At 45.6% G+C, this 18,315-nt stretch overlaps 1 protein-coding gene across 2 annotated transcripts in view; it reads left to right on the plus strand.

Annotated features, from left to right (window-relative positions):
- Window positions 1-18,315, plus strand: part of gfra4b (GDNF family receptor alpha 4b) — a 34,178-nt gene extending 15,863 nt beyond the window's left edge. For both annotated transcript variants that reach the window (XM_035535195.1, XM_035535196.1), the window contains exons 2-8: window positions 6,863-7,138; window positions 7,274-7,354; window positions 10,530-10,875; window positions 11,798-11,907; window positions 13,541-13,675; window positions 15,731-15,894; window positions 16,688-18,315. In XM_035535195.1, coding sequence (XP_035391088.1) covers window positions 6,863-7,138; window positions 7,274-7,354; window positions 10,530-10,875; window positions 11,798-11,907; window positions 13,541-13,675; window positions 15,731-15,894; window positions 16,688-16,825 — 1,250 coding nt within the window. In that variant the 3' untranslated portion in view covers window positions 16,826-18,315. The remainder of the gene's footprint in view (window positions 1-6,862; window positions 7,139-7,273; window positions 7,355-10,529; window positions 10,876-11,797; window positions 11,908-13,540; window positions 13,676-15,730; window positions 15,895-16,687) is intronic.

Raw genomic sequence — 18,315 nt, forward strand, 5'->3', positions numbered from 1 at the left:
CCGAAGTCTGTTTTGGTCAGGACATGAAAATGGTGGTCAGAGTGGCTTCCTGGTAGGCAATTACAAGAGCTTCATCCGCGTGGGCTGGCTAGTACTTCACCCTTAGACCCTAATCGACTCCACTTCCCAACCCATATCAGGATCCTGTTTGTTTGTGTATGTTTCTGCTTCAGTTCAGCCATGATGCACCCTGGCTCTGCACACAGCAGACATTTTACTAAAAGGACCCCTACGTTCTCTTCCAACATTAACAGTTGCTTGTGCAGCTTGTGGAACAAACCTCACTCTGCACATCACCCCCCCCCCCCCCCCCAATAGCACGTGTATTGAGCGACTGGAATAAATGGTCGCCGTCAGATTGGGACCTCCTACCTATTATCTTGGTTAAATGGCTCCAGAGTTGATTTTCAGCTTCTGAGATGACAAATTGCATGCGGTTAATTGTGAAATCGTGTTGTGTGTGTGTGGGTGGGTGGGTGTGTTGGAGCGTGTGCACATGCATGTGTGTATGTGTGTGCCTTTGCCTCTCCCATTTCAATAAATAAGGATATGTGCTGTGTGTCGAGGTGGAACTCTCTCAGAACCGTGCACCTCCACCTGCTGTTCCTGCTCCAGTGGTTCTGAGCAAGGGCTTTGGCAGACTGCCGCGGGCTGGCCCGCACCACCGCTGTCGGATCTCAGCACCCGCGCTTGTCCAGGAGCTCTTTCTGATAACCTACAAGTGACTCTAAATGCACCCCTCCGCTGGAACGTCCACTCATAAATCATTCCTCCGGGTTGCATTAATTTTTTTTTCCATCCGTATTCTGTGCATGGATGATATTTTAAGATGGTGTAGCATCCATTCTGAGTTATAGTATCAGATGCAATCTAACTTCTCTGCGATTTTTTCTGCTGCTTTCTTTCACCTGCCCAACGTAACCAGGCAACACAGTAAGCTAATATGTGCGGGTGTTTATGGATGCGCTCCGGATCTTCACTTCTGCATCGCCACGATTTATCCTAATGAGGATGGCCTCAGAGGAAGATACAGGCATTCCGGGTGCCCGTCGCGCAAAAACCCGGGGGTTTCCGTGCCGTTCCCGCAGGTCCGGCGCTTGTTATGTGGAGGCACATACCCACACGCCTCCGAGGGAGATTATGGGGCCCGTCCGGCTCCAGTGACGGCCACCGATAAATCACAGTAAACAGCAATCTGCCAGGAGTAAACAGTAATCCGCGAGGCGGAATGCAGGGATTGGATGGAACCGCAGCACTGCGCGGGGGAACGCCCGGGTCCATTAACCCGTGCTTTGGAGGCTTTACGATTGCGAGGTTACGATAATGTCTGCAGTGTGCACGGGTTGGTGCTTTTTGACACCAGAATTCACAGCCGGTGTGGGGTATTCGTGTCCGGTTGCCTCTGATGCCTCAGAATAGGCTGAACGCTCAGGAAACACAAAACATGCCTCGACTGTCCACTTCACTGGTCATGAAATTGCCCCAGTGTAAAGACGTCCCCTAAACAAAAGCACCTGGCCTCATAAACGAGAGAAAATCGCGCACGATTCTGCATTCAGCCAACTTACTCAACATTCGGCAAGCACTCTTGTCATAAGCATCTTTTTTTTTTTTTTTTTAGATTAATTTATTTCGTTTTGGCATGCTTTCTGCATTTTAACAGGTCATTAATTCACAGTGCTTTCTTTGAGCTGCAGATGAACACGGTTATGGCTTAACTGATTTTCTTTTGTAAGAACCAAGGTCTGCAGAATCGCAGCTGCGAGCAGTAGCCCGATTACTCCGATGATAAGTCCGAGCGCAAACCGAGTGGGCGGAAAAAAGAGGGTTTTCAAGTGAAACTTTTTCCGTGTGGTGAGAAGGAGATAAAATATCTCCTACCTTTTATCCCTAAATCTGCAGTGCAGAGGAACAGACGGACATATTTCCCCAGAAACTAACTTTGGGAAATTGCTTCTCCATCAAAACACTGTACAAGCAAACCTGCCTATGCTGTAGGCTAAATCAGTGGTATTAGAAAATGGTGAGGTCTCACGTGCTGTTTGGGTAAACTGAGATTACAGCCTTCTGGAAACAAAGTAAAATGTTTTTGCTGTGTCAATTTCTAAGAGAAATTTGAGTAGCTTTGGGCCAGAGTGACTAATTTAGTCTGGCTGTGTTTGGTGGCGCCTTTTAAACTTTTTAGTTTCTCATAGCTCTCCAACTTTTGATCGGGTTAAATGTTAATGTTTTAGCCTATTCTAGTGCGGTGATAGAGCAGACAAAGTCGGACACCGATGGTGAACACCCCGAGGTCATTCCAGGTGTCAGGCTGTTTGTGAGAGAAGAGAAGAGGCAGGTGTCACGTGGAAGACGTTGGCACTCAGACACACTTAAAAGAGCACTCCCTTGTCACATGTTGTAGGAGCAGCGAGGGACTCGTTTAGTAATGAGAGCGGGAGCGAGAACGTGTCGCTCAGACGTCCCACTGCCTTTGAGCTTTAACCCGTGTCTGGGTCTGTGAAAGCTGATATGTGTTTGTGATTCTTCTAGTTCCTCATAACTGGTAACAGAGTTTCTAAAGTCATTAATTCTTTTATTAATATTACAATTTGTTTGATTTCTCAGTTAAAGGCAATCTAGTCTACAGAGAGAAATATTTGAATGCTTTATTAATTAAGTCTACTGCAATGGGTTTATTATTTAAAAAAAAAAACACATTTGTACAATTCAACAAATTTAATTATATTCATATCCCAACCCTCATGCATATCTCTCCATATTCCATGACTACAGAGACCCAAGTTCCTTGCTTCAAACTACCTGGCCACTTTTACAACAAAGTCATGTTTCATTTTGCTACATTCTTAAAGTAACCTCGGTAAAGTAGACATGTTGTTGAGCTTTGCCTGTATGCTGCTACACCGCTAGGAGACTGCTCCGGCCCGGACTCCGGAGAGAAGTGTATCCGTCCTTTGCAAAGCCGTAAAGCAGGTGGTTGTACATCAGACCCTGGCTAAACAGGAAAAAAACACAGACGAGAGAAGCCACAATCTGAACACAATAAGTCTGCCGCTGAACGTAAAATGAGGCAGCTGTCTTTCCCTCTCGGAGAGCTTTGTTCGGAGGGCTAAAGGCATCTCATCGGTATCGTCCTACCAGAGTTCATTAGCTTTCATTTCTGGCTGCATCTTTCCTAAAGTGGACCATTAAGTCAGCGCATCTGGGTAACTGATCGGCTAATCTGTCTTTGATTTATGTGCTAGGATAAGTGAGGACTTAGCACGGGCTCCGGAGGAATTGATTACTGACATGGCTAATTGGCTAAACCCACTGGTACTCTGAGACAGGCTTATTGGAAATGTCAGATCAAGCGCTTCGTTTGCATTCATGACGTACGCCGTCTAATCGAGCTTCCGCCAGTGCAGCGTAACCCACACGGATTGTGGCAGAGATGGGCTGTGGTCTCCGGCTGCATCCATGCTCTCCGGAATGACCGTCCGCCCAAATGAGAGATTTGTTTGATCACAAGAACTGCAAAATTTATGTCCACTCATGTAAGATGTTTCACAGGAAAAGTTGTTGACAGCCCCCCCAAGCAAATAGCAGATAGACCCACTAGAACAGACATGTGCAGATTTGTAGTTGATAATCCTTGGGATTAAAGTACCCTTGTAGACTATAAAATTCATGCAATCACAGGTTGGTAGTTCGTGGATCAATATGGTTCTAGCAGAGCAATCACCTTCCATGATAAGCTGTAGAAGCTTGTAGTGTGTGTGTGTGTGTGTGTGTGTGTGTGTGTGTGCATATATCCATGACTGTTTAAAAACAATAAAGCCTAAAATAAATAAAGCCTAAAAGACTTTTCTGTTTTCTACAGAGACTTGGCTCCAGTGAATTTTGCTGCTACAGCATATGCAAATGCAAATAGCTCTCGCGTGGAGGACTTGAGCTTGGCACTGCGATGCTGGCATACGGGAAAGCAGACTGCAGCATTGGCCGTTGTTGACTGTCTCATGCAGCGATGGGACAATCTCTGGTGGCACAACACATCTCAGATGATCAAAGGACGCACAGTGCCACCGAGCAGTGGGCCACTGCATACTGCCGAATGTCAGGCTCTCCGCTTGAGTGCACTTGAACATGTTGCCTCTCATTATGATGAATTCTGAAGATATGATTTCATCTGTTAGATTTGACAGTCTCGCGGTTTGCCACTGGCCCATCAGTGCAGTGGGAAAGATGCAAACATCTTCCTTCTTCTTCTGTTTTCTTTTTTAATGAACTCCTTTAAGTCTGTTCATTTTAACAAAGCGTCTCTCAAAGGAGGCTTGGTTAGGTAGCTTTGACTGGAGCAGGAACTCCAGTTGATAAATTAACTCCGTTCATCTGTACTGTGCTGACATGTTTAACGCAGAGACGCAGGACTGCACGGAGGAGTAGCTTTTCTCCCCTAACAAGGAAAGTATCACGTAAATCGCTGAGCTGATTCACAGTCATTAATGCTTTAATTATCATCCACCAACATTAAAGAAGCCAGATCCCCCCTGTGAAGTGCCTGACAAGCAAACTCTTCTCCCGTTTCGAAACTTATCTCCCACTTCCAAACTTTTCTCCCATTTCCAAACTTTTCTCTCATTTCCAAGCTCTTCTCCTTCTTTTTCATGACAACAATTTTCACCAAATTTGATGAGGCTCTTATAAACAAAGACTGCATTAAATCTTTACCCAACATATGCAAATACAGTTCTAATGCCCCAACACCTTCAACATCTTGTTAAAGAGATGATATAGGGAACTGGTATAATCTATCTAATCGAACTAATGCATTATCCGGATGTGCATGGTTTCATCTCAGTTTTGCTAAGCCAGCTTTGTATCAAACACATTTATCTCTCTCCGATCCTCTTCAGCTGCAGATGCCGAACGGTGCGAGAACAAGATATAAAAAAAAGTAATTTTGTCTCCTGTCATCTCCACTTACACTCGTGTGTGTTTTCCTGGTGGCTAACTCACTCTGCCGCTGTGGAAACGCATGCATACAGCTCCCCTGTCAGAAGTTCGGAGAGTTTGCTCAAATATGCGTGGTTATGTCATTCTGCAGATGTGTCTGAAATTATTGAGCTATCAGCTTGAGCAAAGCCAGTGGATAAAACAGCATGTCAGAGTCTCACGAGGAGGTTTCTGAAAAACCAAGGTTTTCTTTTTTAATTTTTCTTTTCTTTCTTTTTTAATAATTATGTAGGAACAATATATATATATATATATATATATATATATATATATATATATATATATATATATATATATATATATATATTTTTTTTTTTTTTAGATTAAAGGTCCAAAACTGCATCACATGTCATTCTGCAGTCCATTTAACTATGGTTCAATGTATCTACAAAAAAAAAAAACAATTAAAAATGAAATTAAATAGTTTTCTTGACTATGGACTTACAAAAATTTATATTTTTACTGTTTCAACAGTGTAGGTGCTGACTATTATTTGAAATGTTGACCAAAATATTGAATTTTAGATTTCTATTTTCACTCTGCATATATTTTGATTTATGACCCCAAAGTTCATGGTCTGTCATGACCCAGAGGTTCACGCAGTATGGTCCATGGTATATGTTATGATCCAGCAGTTCAGGTGGTACTGTCCAAGGTATATTTTAGGATCCATATATATATATATATATATATTCATATATATTCTTATTTTCATTTTTAGTGTTAAGAATGGCATATGGTTTAAATATGTTTTACACGAAACAAAGGCACTGTTGTTCAGAAAAGAGATGAAATAAGGAAAATGTTGTTTCAAAAGTAATGTTTTATTTGAAAATGGGTATGAATTGAATGTAACATGCACTGATTGTTCTGTAGATGTGTTTCAAAACATGAGAAATATGAACAAAACCAGTGGGTGAAGTGCCATATCGCATTCTCCCAGCAAGGCGTCTCAAAACTGGAGGTTTTCTTTCTTTTATCTTTTTAAATTTTGTAATGAAGGTGCTGTAACAATACTTTCTAGATCCTCCGTTCAAAACTTCTCCACATGCATCGATTTCTTCAGTACGATGAGGAAATGTTATGAATCTTGCTCTGAGGGTTTATTTAAGGAGCTATTGTTTCGCAAGTTGCCATGGATGCCATTGACAGGCTCTCAGTGACATGGACTTAAGTCACCAGTACTGTCAGCTCAGTGCCTTCTGAAATCTCTGAGGGTCACACAATGTTTGCTTGACAACAAAAGGATTTATTAAATTAACTTCAGTGGTTAAGGTCCTGGACTAGTAATCAGAAGGTTGCCAGTTCAAGTCCCACCACTGCCAGGTTGTCACTGTTGGGCCCCTGAGCAAGACCCTTAACACTCAATTACTCAAGTTGTGCTCAGTCACAATTGTAAGTTGCTTTGGATAAAATGTCAGATAAATGTAAAATTGAAACCTCTAAAGAAGAACCTTATAGTGTCTTACCCTTTTGTCTCTTAATGTGAAGAGACTATTACATTTGAAACATTTTTTTCATTAGGAAAAAAAGCAACATGGCCAACTGATGCAAATCCAGAAATGTTATCAATAATTCTAATGCGTCCTGAATGAAGGAACCATTCATCTCTCTGGTGCAGTAATTATTGGCTCCTGTTAGGTTCTAATCAACATCAGGGCATTTGGGCAACAGATTCTTTGAACAGTCATGAGCGCAAAGACCTACAGCATGAAAGACCGTGGTGGTCTTAAAGGCTTAATCTTGACCTTTCATTCTTTCACTCAAGACCCCGGAAACGACTCCACAGAGCTTACCTAAAGATGGTGTGTGTGTGTGTGTGTGTGTGTGTGTGTGTGTGTGTGTGTGTGTGTGTGTGTGTGAGCAGCCCTGCAGGTGCTGCTTTGTGCAGGCAGAGACTGCCTGCTTGCGGGGGACACATGCTCCAGTGATGACAGCTGTAGCCCTCGTCTGCGGACCCTGCGTCAGTGCGTGGCTGGTGACGGCAGCGTCAAGCTGGGCCCCGGCGCCCGCAGCCAGTGTGCCAGCGCTGTGTCCGCCTTGCTGTCCAGCCCGCTGCACGGCTGCCAGTGCCGACGTGGCATGAAGAGGGAGAAGAACTGCCTCAGTATATACTGGAGCCTCCACCAGTCCGGCATGCACGGTGAGAGCTCGCTCATAGTACGCGCCCACGGCAAAATTCCCAACGCATTTGTTAACCCACGATCCAATGTAAATGCAAAACCTGCTTAACCTTTACTGAGGGGTTGTGGTGTCTGAACCTGTCCTGTCTCCCTAGGCCTCAACCTGGTGGAAAGCTACCCATATGAAGCCATGGCCAGAGGTTACGACTACGTCCGACTAGCTTCTATCACTGCAGGTGAACCCATGAGCTATTTTGGAATAACATGCACCTTTGACCTGCCGTGTACCTTGGGTAAAGAAATCATTTATGAACGTACAGTAGACTGGAGAGATGTTCATGTGATGGTTGCAAAGACAAATTTATCACCCGCTTAAACAAAAACCCATTCATTTATTTCTTTATCGTCCTTGGTTTATTTGAACAGATTCACATGGGTATTACCAGGCTCTTTATGTATGAAGGTTTATATTGCCTGATTTCTGTTCATTATTGATATTGTTTCAGAGTTATTGGTCATGAAAAGAAAATGATTATTGACCTTGTTCTGTTGGGGACACTATGAGTGCTAGTTTTACATATTAGAGGTCATGACATAAGAATACTGAGAGGAGGATATTTGAGAAACAACTGTGTCGTATGTACAAGTAAATCCTTCTTGTGTAGCCGATAACAGCCTCGGCCCCCCTGGTGCAGGACACGTGTATGGCATTACTATCATCTGCTAGGTCTGCAGCTGATTCACAGAAGAAACACCAGCTGAGCAGTGTAGCATTATCACAGTGAATGTATGCAATAAAGAGCACCTGTGCTCAGTCCAGACTGTGCCTTAAACTCCAGCCAGCGACCTCGTCTCCGCTCATGTGCTGTCGGGGCTGAGAAAACCATTGGCCAGACACATCTTCCAAACCTTCAAGAAATGTCAGTTCAGTTTTTGTCACTAACATAATATACAATGTTCAGTATAACAGCAAAAAAAAAAAATGTTTTAAATTCTACTTAAGATGCATTTGACATTCAAAGCTCTAACTTGTGTGCTCTTTGCTCTGGTAGCTGCGCGGTGTTCAAATCTCACAAATCTGCCATATCTACAGAGTAGGTAAATCCTGCCTGAATTTAGTATCACCCATCATTAATGTCACAGACGCTGCTATACAAGTTGACCATGCCTTAATTAAATTGTCCAGCTGCTGTGAGCACAAGTCTAATCCATTGGGGAGTTTGGGCGGGTGACACAGCTTGCTGAGTGTTTTTGCAACAGTAGTTAACAGACCAATTGTTCTGTAATAAAAGTGAAAGGATTTATAGACACACTGATACTGTCTTGTAAGTGTCTTGTCAGAGACAGTGTTAGCTAGTTAGACAGCTGTAGTGTTAGCTCAGTGGTTAAGGTATTTAACTTGAAATCACAGGGTTGCCAGTTCAGGCACCACCACCACTACTAAGTAGCCACCGTTGAGCCCCTGAGCAAGACTTTTAACCCTCAACGTTACTCAGTCATTATTGTAAGTCGCTTTGGATAAAAGTGTTGGCTAAATGCTGTAGAGTATCTGCAAAGCATCAAGTTGTTTTCCTGAACCAAATCACAGTCTTTAGAGTCTGGGTTACTTTCAAGAATACACATGCAAATCAATTCCATCCCTAAAGACAATTTCTGAACAGGGGCAGGACTCAAAGAAGCTGTTTTTGAATAGAGGCCATTTTATGAGTCTCTGAATAACGTGAGCTCTGCACTCATGCGGATTCATTTACTCATTTTTATGGTAATGAGAATACAGCAGTAGATGGTGGGAAAAATGTAAATGTGGAAACATCATAATATCTCACCCTAAATGCGGCAAACACCCTACAGTTATTTTAGTGAAGTGTTTACATGTACCCTAAACGCGCCAACCACCCTACAGTCATTTTAGTGGTGTTTACATGTATCTAAAACACACCAACCACCCTACTGTAATTTTAGTGGTGTTTACATGTACCTCAAATGCACCAACCACCCTACAGTCATTTTAGTGAAGTGTTTACATGTACCATAAACACCAACCACCCTACAGTCATTTTAGTGAAGTGTTTACATGTATCCTAAATGCACCAACCCCCCTACTGTCGTTTTAGTGGTGTTTACATGTACCCTAAATGCACCAACCGACCTACAGATATTTTAGTGGTGTTTACATGTTCCTTAAACACCAACCACCCTACAGTCATTTCCTCCAGCTGTTCAAACCACACATATAAAAAGCCCTGTCACGCTGCTATCAGTTTGACACTTGTAACAAGGCCACAGTTATTTCAGTGTTTTGTTGTGCTGAGAAAGGTCCATCACTACAGCAAGTTAGCACTGGTCACTGTGGTCAGTTTCTGACCAGCACTGGTCGGGCAAAGAATCCCTGATGAACTGTGCTTTTCAACAGATATGACAGAGCAGTACATTTAACCCTATAAGACAGACGTAGCGAGTGATCTGGCCAGTGAGTGTAGGTACCAGGTAGGTGTTTCTAATAAACTGGGTGCTAAGCGTATGCTATGTAATGCCATGAAACATGCGGAGCTTGTGTGTCGTGCATTTGAATTGTCTGCCCTATGAGAAGTACGACAGGACTTGGCTTTAGTGCAGCTCTTTCATGCAAGTCAGGCTTGGAGTCCTCCACGCCTGACTGTGTCTGGTCTCTCTGCACGCGTGCAGCGGGTCTACCAGCCCCAAACACCACAGCTCTCCTGCCCTCATCCTGCCCCCGTCCTGCCCCCGTCCTGCAGACACTACAGGAATATAAAAGCGCCTATATATCTCTGAGCACAGTTAGCCACGCACGTGTCTGGATGTCTGGGTATCTCCTAACATTTCACTTAAGAGAAAAATTTAACGCCGGCCACCACCAAGCAGGAAGATAAGGCCAGTCATCACAAATGTGTATTAGTTTTGTGTTTTTTATTTCCTTTCATCGTGTTATCTCTTTAAACGATCCCTCGCTTTCATTCGGCCGCTGTGTGAGAGGTTTTCTTGGACTCGGGCTTCGCTTGAGGGCTCGTGTTTTTCCACAGCTCCACAAGCACCAACAAAGCCGCTTCCTCAAATAATGCAGATAGGGGTTCAGCTGCGTTTTTGGCCCAAAACATCTGTTTGCCGACCACGGGGAGACGTGTATGAAAGAGCGTGTAATGAAAGAGGGAAGAGGATGAGGGGGTGATTGATGCCGAGATTATTTTCATTTCCCCTTGCTTTTACCTGCACTTTATGTTTTTGTTTGTTTGTTTGTTTGTTTCTTTGTTTTGTTTTTGGTTATTTTTGTGACGATATGTCGACAGAAAAAAAAAAAAAATTCGGTGCCAAGTTTTCTGGTACTTTAACCTGCGTCCTCCCATCGCCAACAAACTCACTCCTTTCCCCTGTCTCTCTGCACGGTCCTGACAGACTCAGAGAGCGGCGTGTCGGCAGTGAACCGCTGCCTGGACGCGGCCAAGGCGTGCAACGTGGATGACACTTGCCAGCGCTTGCGCACGGAGTACGTGTCGGCGTGCATCAAGCCATCGGGCCGCGGTGGACCGTGCAACCGTTCGCGCTGCAACAAGGCCCTGCGGCGCTTCTTCGACCGCGTGCCGGCGGAGCACACACACGAGCTGCTCTTCTGCCCCTGCGCCGATGTGGCCTGCTCGGAGCGCCGCCGCCAGACCATCGTGCCCAGCTGCTCATATGAGGCACCGGAGAAGCCCAGCTGCCTCACGCAGATGAGGCTGTGCAGGGCCGACTACGTGTGCAGGTGAGTGCCAGCGACCCCGGCCCTTGGCCCCGCTCGCGTGCCCCACGGCTGGGCTGTTGCACCTCGGGCGAACTCTCGCACGGACCGTTGAATGTAGCAGCACTCGTTTCCAGGAGACAGGCGCGACCGCTTCTTCCCCGGCAAAGGCGCAAGAGCGTTTTGCTAAAAGTAACTTTAAGGGTTTATTCTTCAACTTTCTTTACGTTTCTTTCGTTTCTTAATGTTCCCCTTTCTCCTCTGCTTGCTTTTAATAAACTGAAAGTGCAGGGGAGAAACAAGCAAACAAACCTTTGAGCTTCTAGGCAGCTTCTGAAGTTCAGACGTATGATTGGTTTTGTGCAGTTCGTGAAGTCAAACAAATCTTATTTATTGCTTAAAGAGAAAACAGGGTCAGATGTACGGCTGGTGGAGAGCTTTAGCTAGGACCATCCGCACCTGCTCCTCTTCAAGTCATGCTAATGGTTGTGGTGCCCAAGATTCAGCGTGGCACTGTCACACTGCACAAGTCTGAGCTCCACCGCCATAAATAACGCAAAGGAAACCTCCTGGCATAATTGGAGCTAGACAGACACAGAGGGGGACTACAGAAACAGGCCTTTTTTTTTCTGAGATTTCCTAGAAAAAAAATGGTTAAAAAAAACAGATAGAATGGACAGGTGATTTCTGTTCTGTTCTCATGTTTTATTAACGGCCTTTGGTCTGACAAGGGCTGAGAGAGAGAAAAAAAATGACCGCAGCTATTAGTGAGTTTATAAATGTAAGTGTGGAAAAGTCGCAGTGTCTGTGATACATCAGCATTGGGCCTGTCGGTGGTTAATTAGGCCCCAGTGAGAACACTGACTGCCCTGTTTGCTAGTGTTCCTCATCAGGCCCCCTGGGCCTCCGCTGGTCAGCAGGACTGTGTGCTCTGCTCGTCCCGCAGGTCCCGCTTGGCCCAGTTTCATCACGACTGCCAGCCCGAGGGGCAGTCCGGCAGCGGATGCAAGCAGGGGAATTACGCCGCGTGTCTCCTCGCCTACACCGGCCTAATAGGTAGGTACGGAGAGAGAGAGAGAGAGAGAGAGAGAGAGAGAGAGAGAGAGAGAGAGAGAGAGAGAGAGAGAGAGAGCTGAGCCGAGAGCTGAGGTCAAGGGGAAAGCCAAGGAGAGAGAGGATAGGCGGGGGCGGCGGATGGAGAGAGAAAGAGGGCGGAGGGATGTGGAGGAAGGAACAGGATAAGAGGGGAGATGGGGCCCAGGGAGGCTGGAGTGGAGGGCGTGCCTCGGAGAACTCAGGACAGTCAGCAGGTACAGCAAGAGAGAGCAAGACGTGTGTGTAGAGAGAAACGAAGAAGACGAAGCAAGCGCGGGGGGGGGGGGGGGGGGGGCACTTTTTGAAATTGGAAATAAGACCTCTCAGATTCACTGTGTGAAGTGTGAGAGTTGTTATTGTTCTGTGAAATGCCTTTGATGGCGATTGGCTTGAAATGCACCCTATATCATAACCCCTCTGAACACAGGGCTATTCTTCCCTGGCCACTAAAACAGAAATGCAGGCAGACTGAATGCATTTCAAAGGTGTTGCCACCAGCACCCTACAGCTCCAACTCACACAATACAGGGGCTTTATTAGACTGCAGCGCTAGCAATGAGACGCTTTCAAACGTTCAAGGCATGCAACACGGGTGAGCTGTTCTCACTGTGCCGCGAGGACAGAAGTTGTTGTGTCATGCTTAGTGTGTGAGACTGTGTTTGATGGCTCAGACACTGCAGACCTTACGTGGCTGTATGGTCTCTATACATACAGAGCTTCCTCATACACATGGAGCGCACACACAGAGCGTCCGACAGCAGCTATATTTTGCTTTACAGAGAGAATATAAAGGATTTTGACAAACAATTTCAAGTTTGGGGGTTTTTTTTGCACATAAATACTTTAATCAAAAAGGGTGTTTGCTGTACTCAGCTTGGAGATTCGTATGTGCTGCAGTGGTAGAAAACAAGTGTAGATATCATGAGCGTAGGTGTAGATCAGAGGTGTACAGCTCAGGTTCAAAAGGTTAACGGGTATAGCGCTGACCTCCAGTAGCTGAGGCGACGAAGGACATCAACTCGTCGTTACGTTTGTGAACAGTGCTGTCTTCTGTCGCAGTGTCTCAGCTCAACAGGAAGGATCACATCCTTGCCCCCTTGTACGTAAGTTGGTGCGTGGGGGCCCAGAATTGGAGTGCGCGCTTTGAAAAATGGCCAGTCTCTGCTGAAGAGTTCTGGTCATCCTGAAGCCAATTTACTGGAGTCTCCAGAGGGGAGTGAGAAGGGGGTCCACAGGGAGCACTGCGCCAAATATTTTCATCTGTTCCCTTTTCAAACACACCTGGTTCTCCGAATCACCTAGGGACGTCTCCCACAGAGCTCTGCATTACGGCAGACGTTAAGCTAACGTTTGCTCTCTGTGTGATGCGGACCCAACGGGCGATGTACAACTTGTGGGCTGTGGTTTTGGTCTTCTTGTCGGAGCACCGTGTACTTATAACATTTTGACTTTTGTATTCATCGAAATTGCATTCGCTAAGCACATGGGTAGCAAGCCACTAGGCGAGACTCCATTGTTAATTAGATGATAGCCAAACAGGTCTGGCATGTTTGCACCGGGCTCTGATTCTGATAAAAATGCTTGGTTTCTGCAGGGAGCTCCATCACCCCGAACTACGTCGATAATGCCACTTCCAACGTGTCGCCATGGTGCACATGCTCGACAACAGGCAGTCAGAGAGAGCAGTGCACAGAGTTCCTCGATTACTTCACTGAAAACGTCTGCCTGAGTGAGTCTTGCGCTCTCCTCTGCACTACTGTTCCCATCAGTTAACCAGTGAAGACTACTTTTGGACATCACCCCTGTCACATCTGTGAAATGAAGGAACCTGTAAATGTTACTATCATCATCTGTGGCCTGTCAAATGATTGGATTTGTAGCATGAGCATTTATGTACTTATCCAATCACATTAACATTTTTTTTTCTCCATTAACCGTTCCCTGGGCAGTTTCTTTTTAGTTAAGCTCAGGTCCTCCGGGAGCTTGAGGGTCCTGTGTAGTATCTTAGCTGTTCCCAGGACTGCACTCTTCTGGTCTGAGATCTCAGATATCATTCCTGGGATCAGCTGTAGCCGTTCTCCCAGTTTGTGGGGTCACGGCCCATAGTGCTCCGATTTTACACACACACACACACACACACACACACACACACACACACACACACACACACACACACACACACACACACACACACACACATATATATATGTGTGTGTGTGTGTGTGTGTGTGTGTGTCTAGCTGAACCAAAACTGTGCATTTTGTATTAGTGATTCTGCATCTGTAGTTTACATTACCATGATTCTGTACTGATTGATAATCTAGAGACTGTATGAAACACATACAGTACATCTGGCTTGCTACACCCCAGATGTGTCTCAGGTCTAGACACATTATACATTCCTGTTTCTCCTCAGAAGTGCACTGACATAAAAAAGAAAAGAAAGCCCATTACAATAACAGGCAAATTGCCTTTGCAATTATGTCAGAATTTCCTTGGCCTGGTGCAAAACACAACTTGCAATAAAATGTTGAGTATTGGTATCATAATCTCATATTTGTTTAATGAGCTGCATGGTTGGAGGGAATATTCTGTTTTTTTCTCTTTTTTCCCAATTAAGTGCAGCAGTGGCATGTTTGTTTAACAGGTGCTTTTGCACTTGTGAACGTTCTTGCAAGTGCCAGACAAAAGGTAGGCAGCACAGCTGTTTCTCCGAAGAGTTCACTTAGCGATATCGGCGGCATTTCTGAAGCGTGCACCGCCCACACGCTGGCATTTCGTCGTTAGTGTGTAAGGAGCATGTCCTCTGCAGTGTCACGCATTGCGGGTGAGTGTGCTCTGAAGCCGGGCGCGTGGAGTGCACGAGTTCTCCCCCTTTAACCAGCCCATCGTGCTTCACAGCTGGGGCTCCCCAAACCCTCCCCCCCGGAGCGTTCACTCTCTCCCTATCGGCTGGCGAACACGTCGGCCTGGCGCTTCTTAGATTAGGATTTTTATAGAGCAGGAAAAAAATCATCTTGTCAGGATTTTATGGATCAGTCTTATACAGCAGTGAGGAAAGAATCTCACGTTTCCTCTCTGTGGTTCCGGATGTGAAAATATGCAATTATTATTGCATATTAATGAGTTTTGGAGAGAATCTCTCTCTGTCTCTCTCTCTCTCTCTCTCTCTCTCTACTTGGGTCTGTCATTCTCTCCTTCTCTCTTGGCCTCCACCGCTACGTAGTTCAACAGCACGCGAGACCAGGAGCAAGGCGCCTGCTTGCGTTCCAGGGCTCTCTCTCTCTCTCTCTCTCTCTCTCTCTCTCTCTCTCTCTCTCTCTCTCTCTCTCCCTCTCTCCTCTTCGTCCTGGCCAGGCCTGCCACAACCCTTCTGCATAATCAACAGTGTGTTTACTCTTCATCATCCACTCCCCCGTTCAAACAGAGACGGCTCGCGACTAAGCGTCTCCTGTTCCCTCTCCGGTCCCCTCCGTCGCCGTGGCGCCTCCATGGAGGCGCCGGAGGGCCCCGAGAGCCATTTTTGGCTGAGGGCCTCGTAAAGGAAGTGTGGAGGCAGGTGCAGCTTGGCCACCCGAGAGGAATACTGAGCACTCGTCCCTATTCAGGCCTTCGCCCAGCACCCTCCCCCCGCCCTGCATTTAAATGGCTGGCTGAGAACAGCAGGAGCTGGGCTGAGCGGAACACAGCTCCCCGGCACCACAGGGTCATTCGGTGCACCTTCTCTGGAATGTCGCCACTCCAAGCTCTGACTCCGGACCTGTTTGTCCGTTTGCATGAATAGGGAACGCTCTGGTTACGTTTGGGAATGGAATGGACCTCACGCCCACCCCCAGCCAACTGGAACATCTAAGCCCTGTGACGGACAGGGGGGCAAGGCACACCACTCTGGGGTTCGTCTCCATGGATACGGAGGAGAACGTAGCAAGCCCAGCCATACCTACACAGGTGAGGGTTAAGAGGAACAGAAAGGGAGACTACTGTGTTTGCGGCTGCTGTCGGTACGGCATATCTCTAACGCAAAAAGAGAACCTCCGAAATCCTTTCATTTGGATGGATCACGTATAAATCAGAGTTTTACACCAGAAAAGATCACGTTATGACCCTGCCGAGCTATTAAGATTGTGTTTACTGCTGCAGCCTGCTGCCTTGGGTTAAGGTGTGTGTTTTGAAGCTGCTGGCACCTAATATCCCAGCAGCTGAGAATATTATCTGTGGATGTGGTCATTGTGAGTGTTTGCTTGACTGCTTGTCTGTCTGTCTGTAGAGTTCCCTGTATTCCAGACATCCCATAATAATAGGCACTGAACACTTTAGTGACCAGCTCCATAGATGGCTGTTCGAGCTTAAGTCATTTGAAAGATTTTAGGTTTTTTTTTTCCTCAGTACTTGTAATTAGCTTCTTGACCTTCTCTTGTATGTGAAGGTCTATTAATAATCATCATTGCTGTAGTAACAGCTGTAAGTGTTGTATTTACAAAATTAACTAATAATAAAAAATTTAAAAAAACCCCACAAATAATAGTGCCAATCATAGCTGACCTTCAAAAATAGCTCATTCTAAAAGGGCCATCCTGTGCACAGCCGTGATTGGTCGAAACTGATTCAACATCCTCACCTTTATCCCTTAGCTTGTGCTGTTGTACTACATGTTGAGATAGAAGTACAAAGCTGGATGGATGTTTTAAAATGTGCTTTTAAAGAAACATCTTGGTTTTTTTGACCTTTGCTTGTGTTTTAGGACACAGAGAATGAGAGACTTTGGGGTGATACCACTGTTCCCTTCAGCCCTCACTCTGGTCATGTGACTGCCCAGGTGGGGCTGCCACTGCTGGCCTTCCTCCTGCCTCTCTTCCTCCTCCTCACCTCCCATTACTGACGTGAGCCGACGGACATTCGGGGCGTCTCCTAGAAAGACCCTGGGCCAACGCACCAGTACTTTTTAAATTCGATGACTGAAGGAGATGGACGTTTCCAACACGTCTGACCCATCATGTAATCATTGCGTTTCAGTGGAAGAACGAAGTCCTGTGAGCACCAGCCGGGGGGGCGGAGCTCGCAACGCAACGCCATTCATTCATGGATGTGATGTATGGTTGCATCTGTCTTGGGCGCAACTAGGAGTCATACTTGTACATATGTACATAATGTTACGCAGCACCGGTAGCAGATGTGTTTGTGCGTGAGCAGCTCCAGTGACGTCTTTGAGCGGCTTTGGAAGGATGACATCTGTTGAATTCTGAGATCCAAAATTGCTAGTCAATGCTCTGAAATTGGCTGCTGATAAAAAGTGTGGAAGAAAGAACGGACGTCTCGTGTTTCTGTTTGTTTTTTTGTTTTTTTCCCCGAGCTTCTCACACATCCCATCAAGCATTTAGAGGTAGCCCTGAAGGAGACTGGGATTTAACAGCATTCTGTTCGAGCTGACTGTGGAGAAAGACGTATGCTGGTTCTGATCCATACCAGAAGGGCGAAGCCCAGGCTTGAAGTAAACAGTGAGTCCAGCTGAGCTTCAACCAGTGTTCCAGTGAATACCTGTTTCTAGATCATTCTGAGATGTGCTGTGCATTTTCTAGAAGACCTACTTTCTCTGCCTGACCCACGTCAGACATAAAAAGAGCGTTTGCCTTCGGAAAATGCGAAATTCTCTGTGCTACTCTGGTCGGATCATTCTGAGATTTCCACAACTGCGAAGCACTTTTCCTACGAATATTTTCGTCTAATACAGCATTCTCAATGATTAATCCTGCGTATTTGGAAGTTTTACTTTCTCCAACACACCTGATATCATCTGAGAAGTTAAAGTGAAGTGTGGTAGACAAAATGCTAAACTGTGTAGCGTTCTGGCACAACAGGACTAAAGTTTAAGAGCAGCGATTGTGCATAAAATTAAAGGTGATGAGACCATATACAGTAAATAGCCATTTCTGAATTGCCTCTCCCAACACTGAGGTAAATCATACAGTGTTGAAATCGCTCTTACAGTGTTTATTTAAATAGAAGATTTCCACTGGTAATTTAAATATCTACAAGCAGTATTACAATGTTCTTGTAGCTATGCCACAACATGTATAGCTACAGTGCAACGTGTTTTTCTGCTAAAAACAACTTTGATTTCTGCCTTGTGCATTTTCTCACCAATTGTTTTGTGTGTATGGATGCGCATCGCTCTATGATGTTACCTCGTGTCACCACGGCAACCTTGTTGTAACGGTTACACAGAGTTCAGGGAGGGTGTGTTGGACAGAGGACCCGCCGCTGGTCAGACTACGTCTTGTAGCACCAGCAAAATGCTACCAATTAGGGACCATTCTGAGGTTCACCTCAGTGTCTGCCAATAAAGGATGCTGGTTCATAAAAAAACCTGTT

The sequence above is a fragment of the Electrophorus electricus genome, chromosome 2, assembly GCF_013358815.1.
Source record: "Electrophorus electricus isolate fEleEle1 chromosome 2, fEleEle1.pri, whole genome shotgun sequence".
Lineage (NCBI taxonomy): Eukaryota > Metazoa > Chordata > Actinopteri > Gymnotiformes > Gymnotidae > Electrophorus > Electrophorus electricus.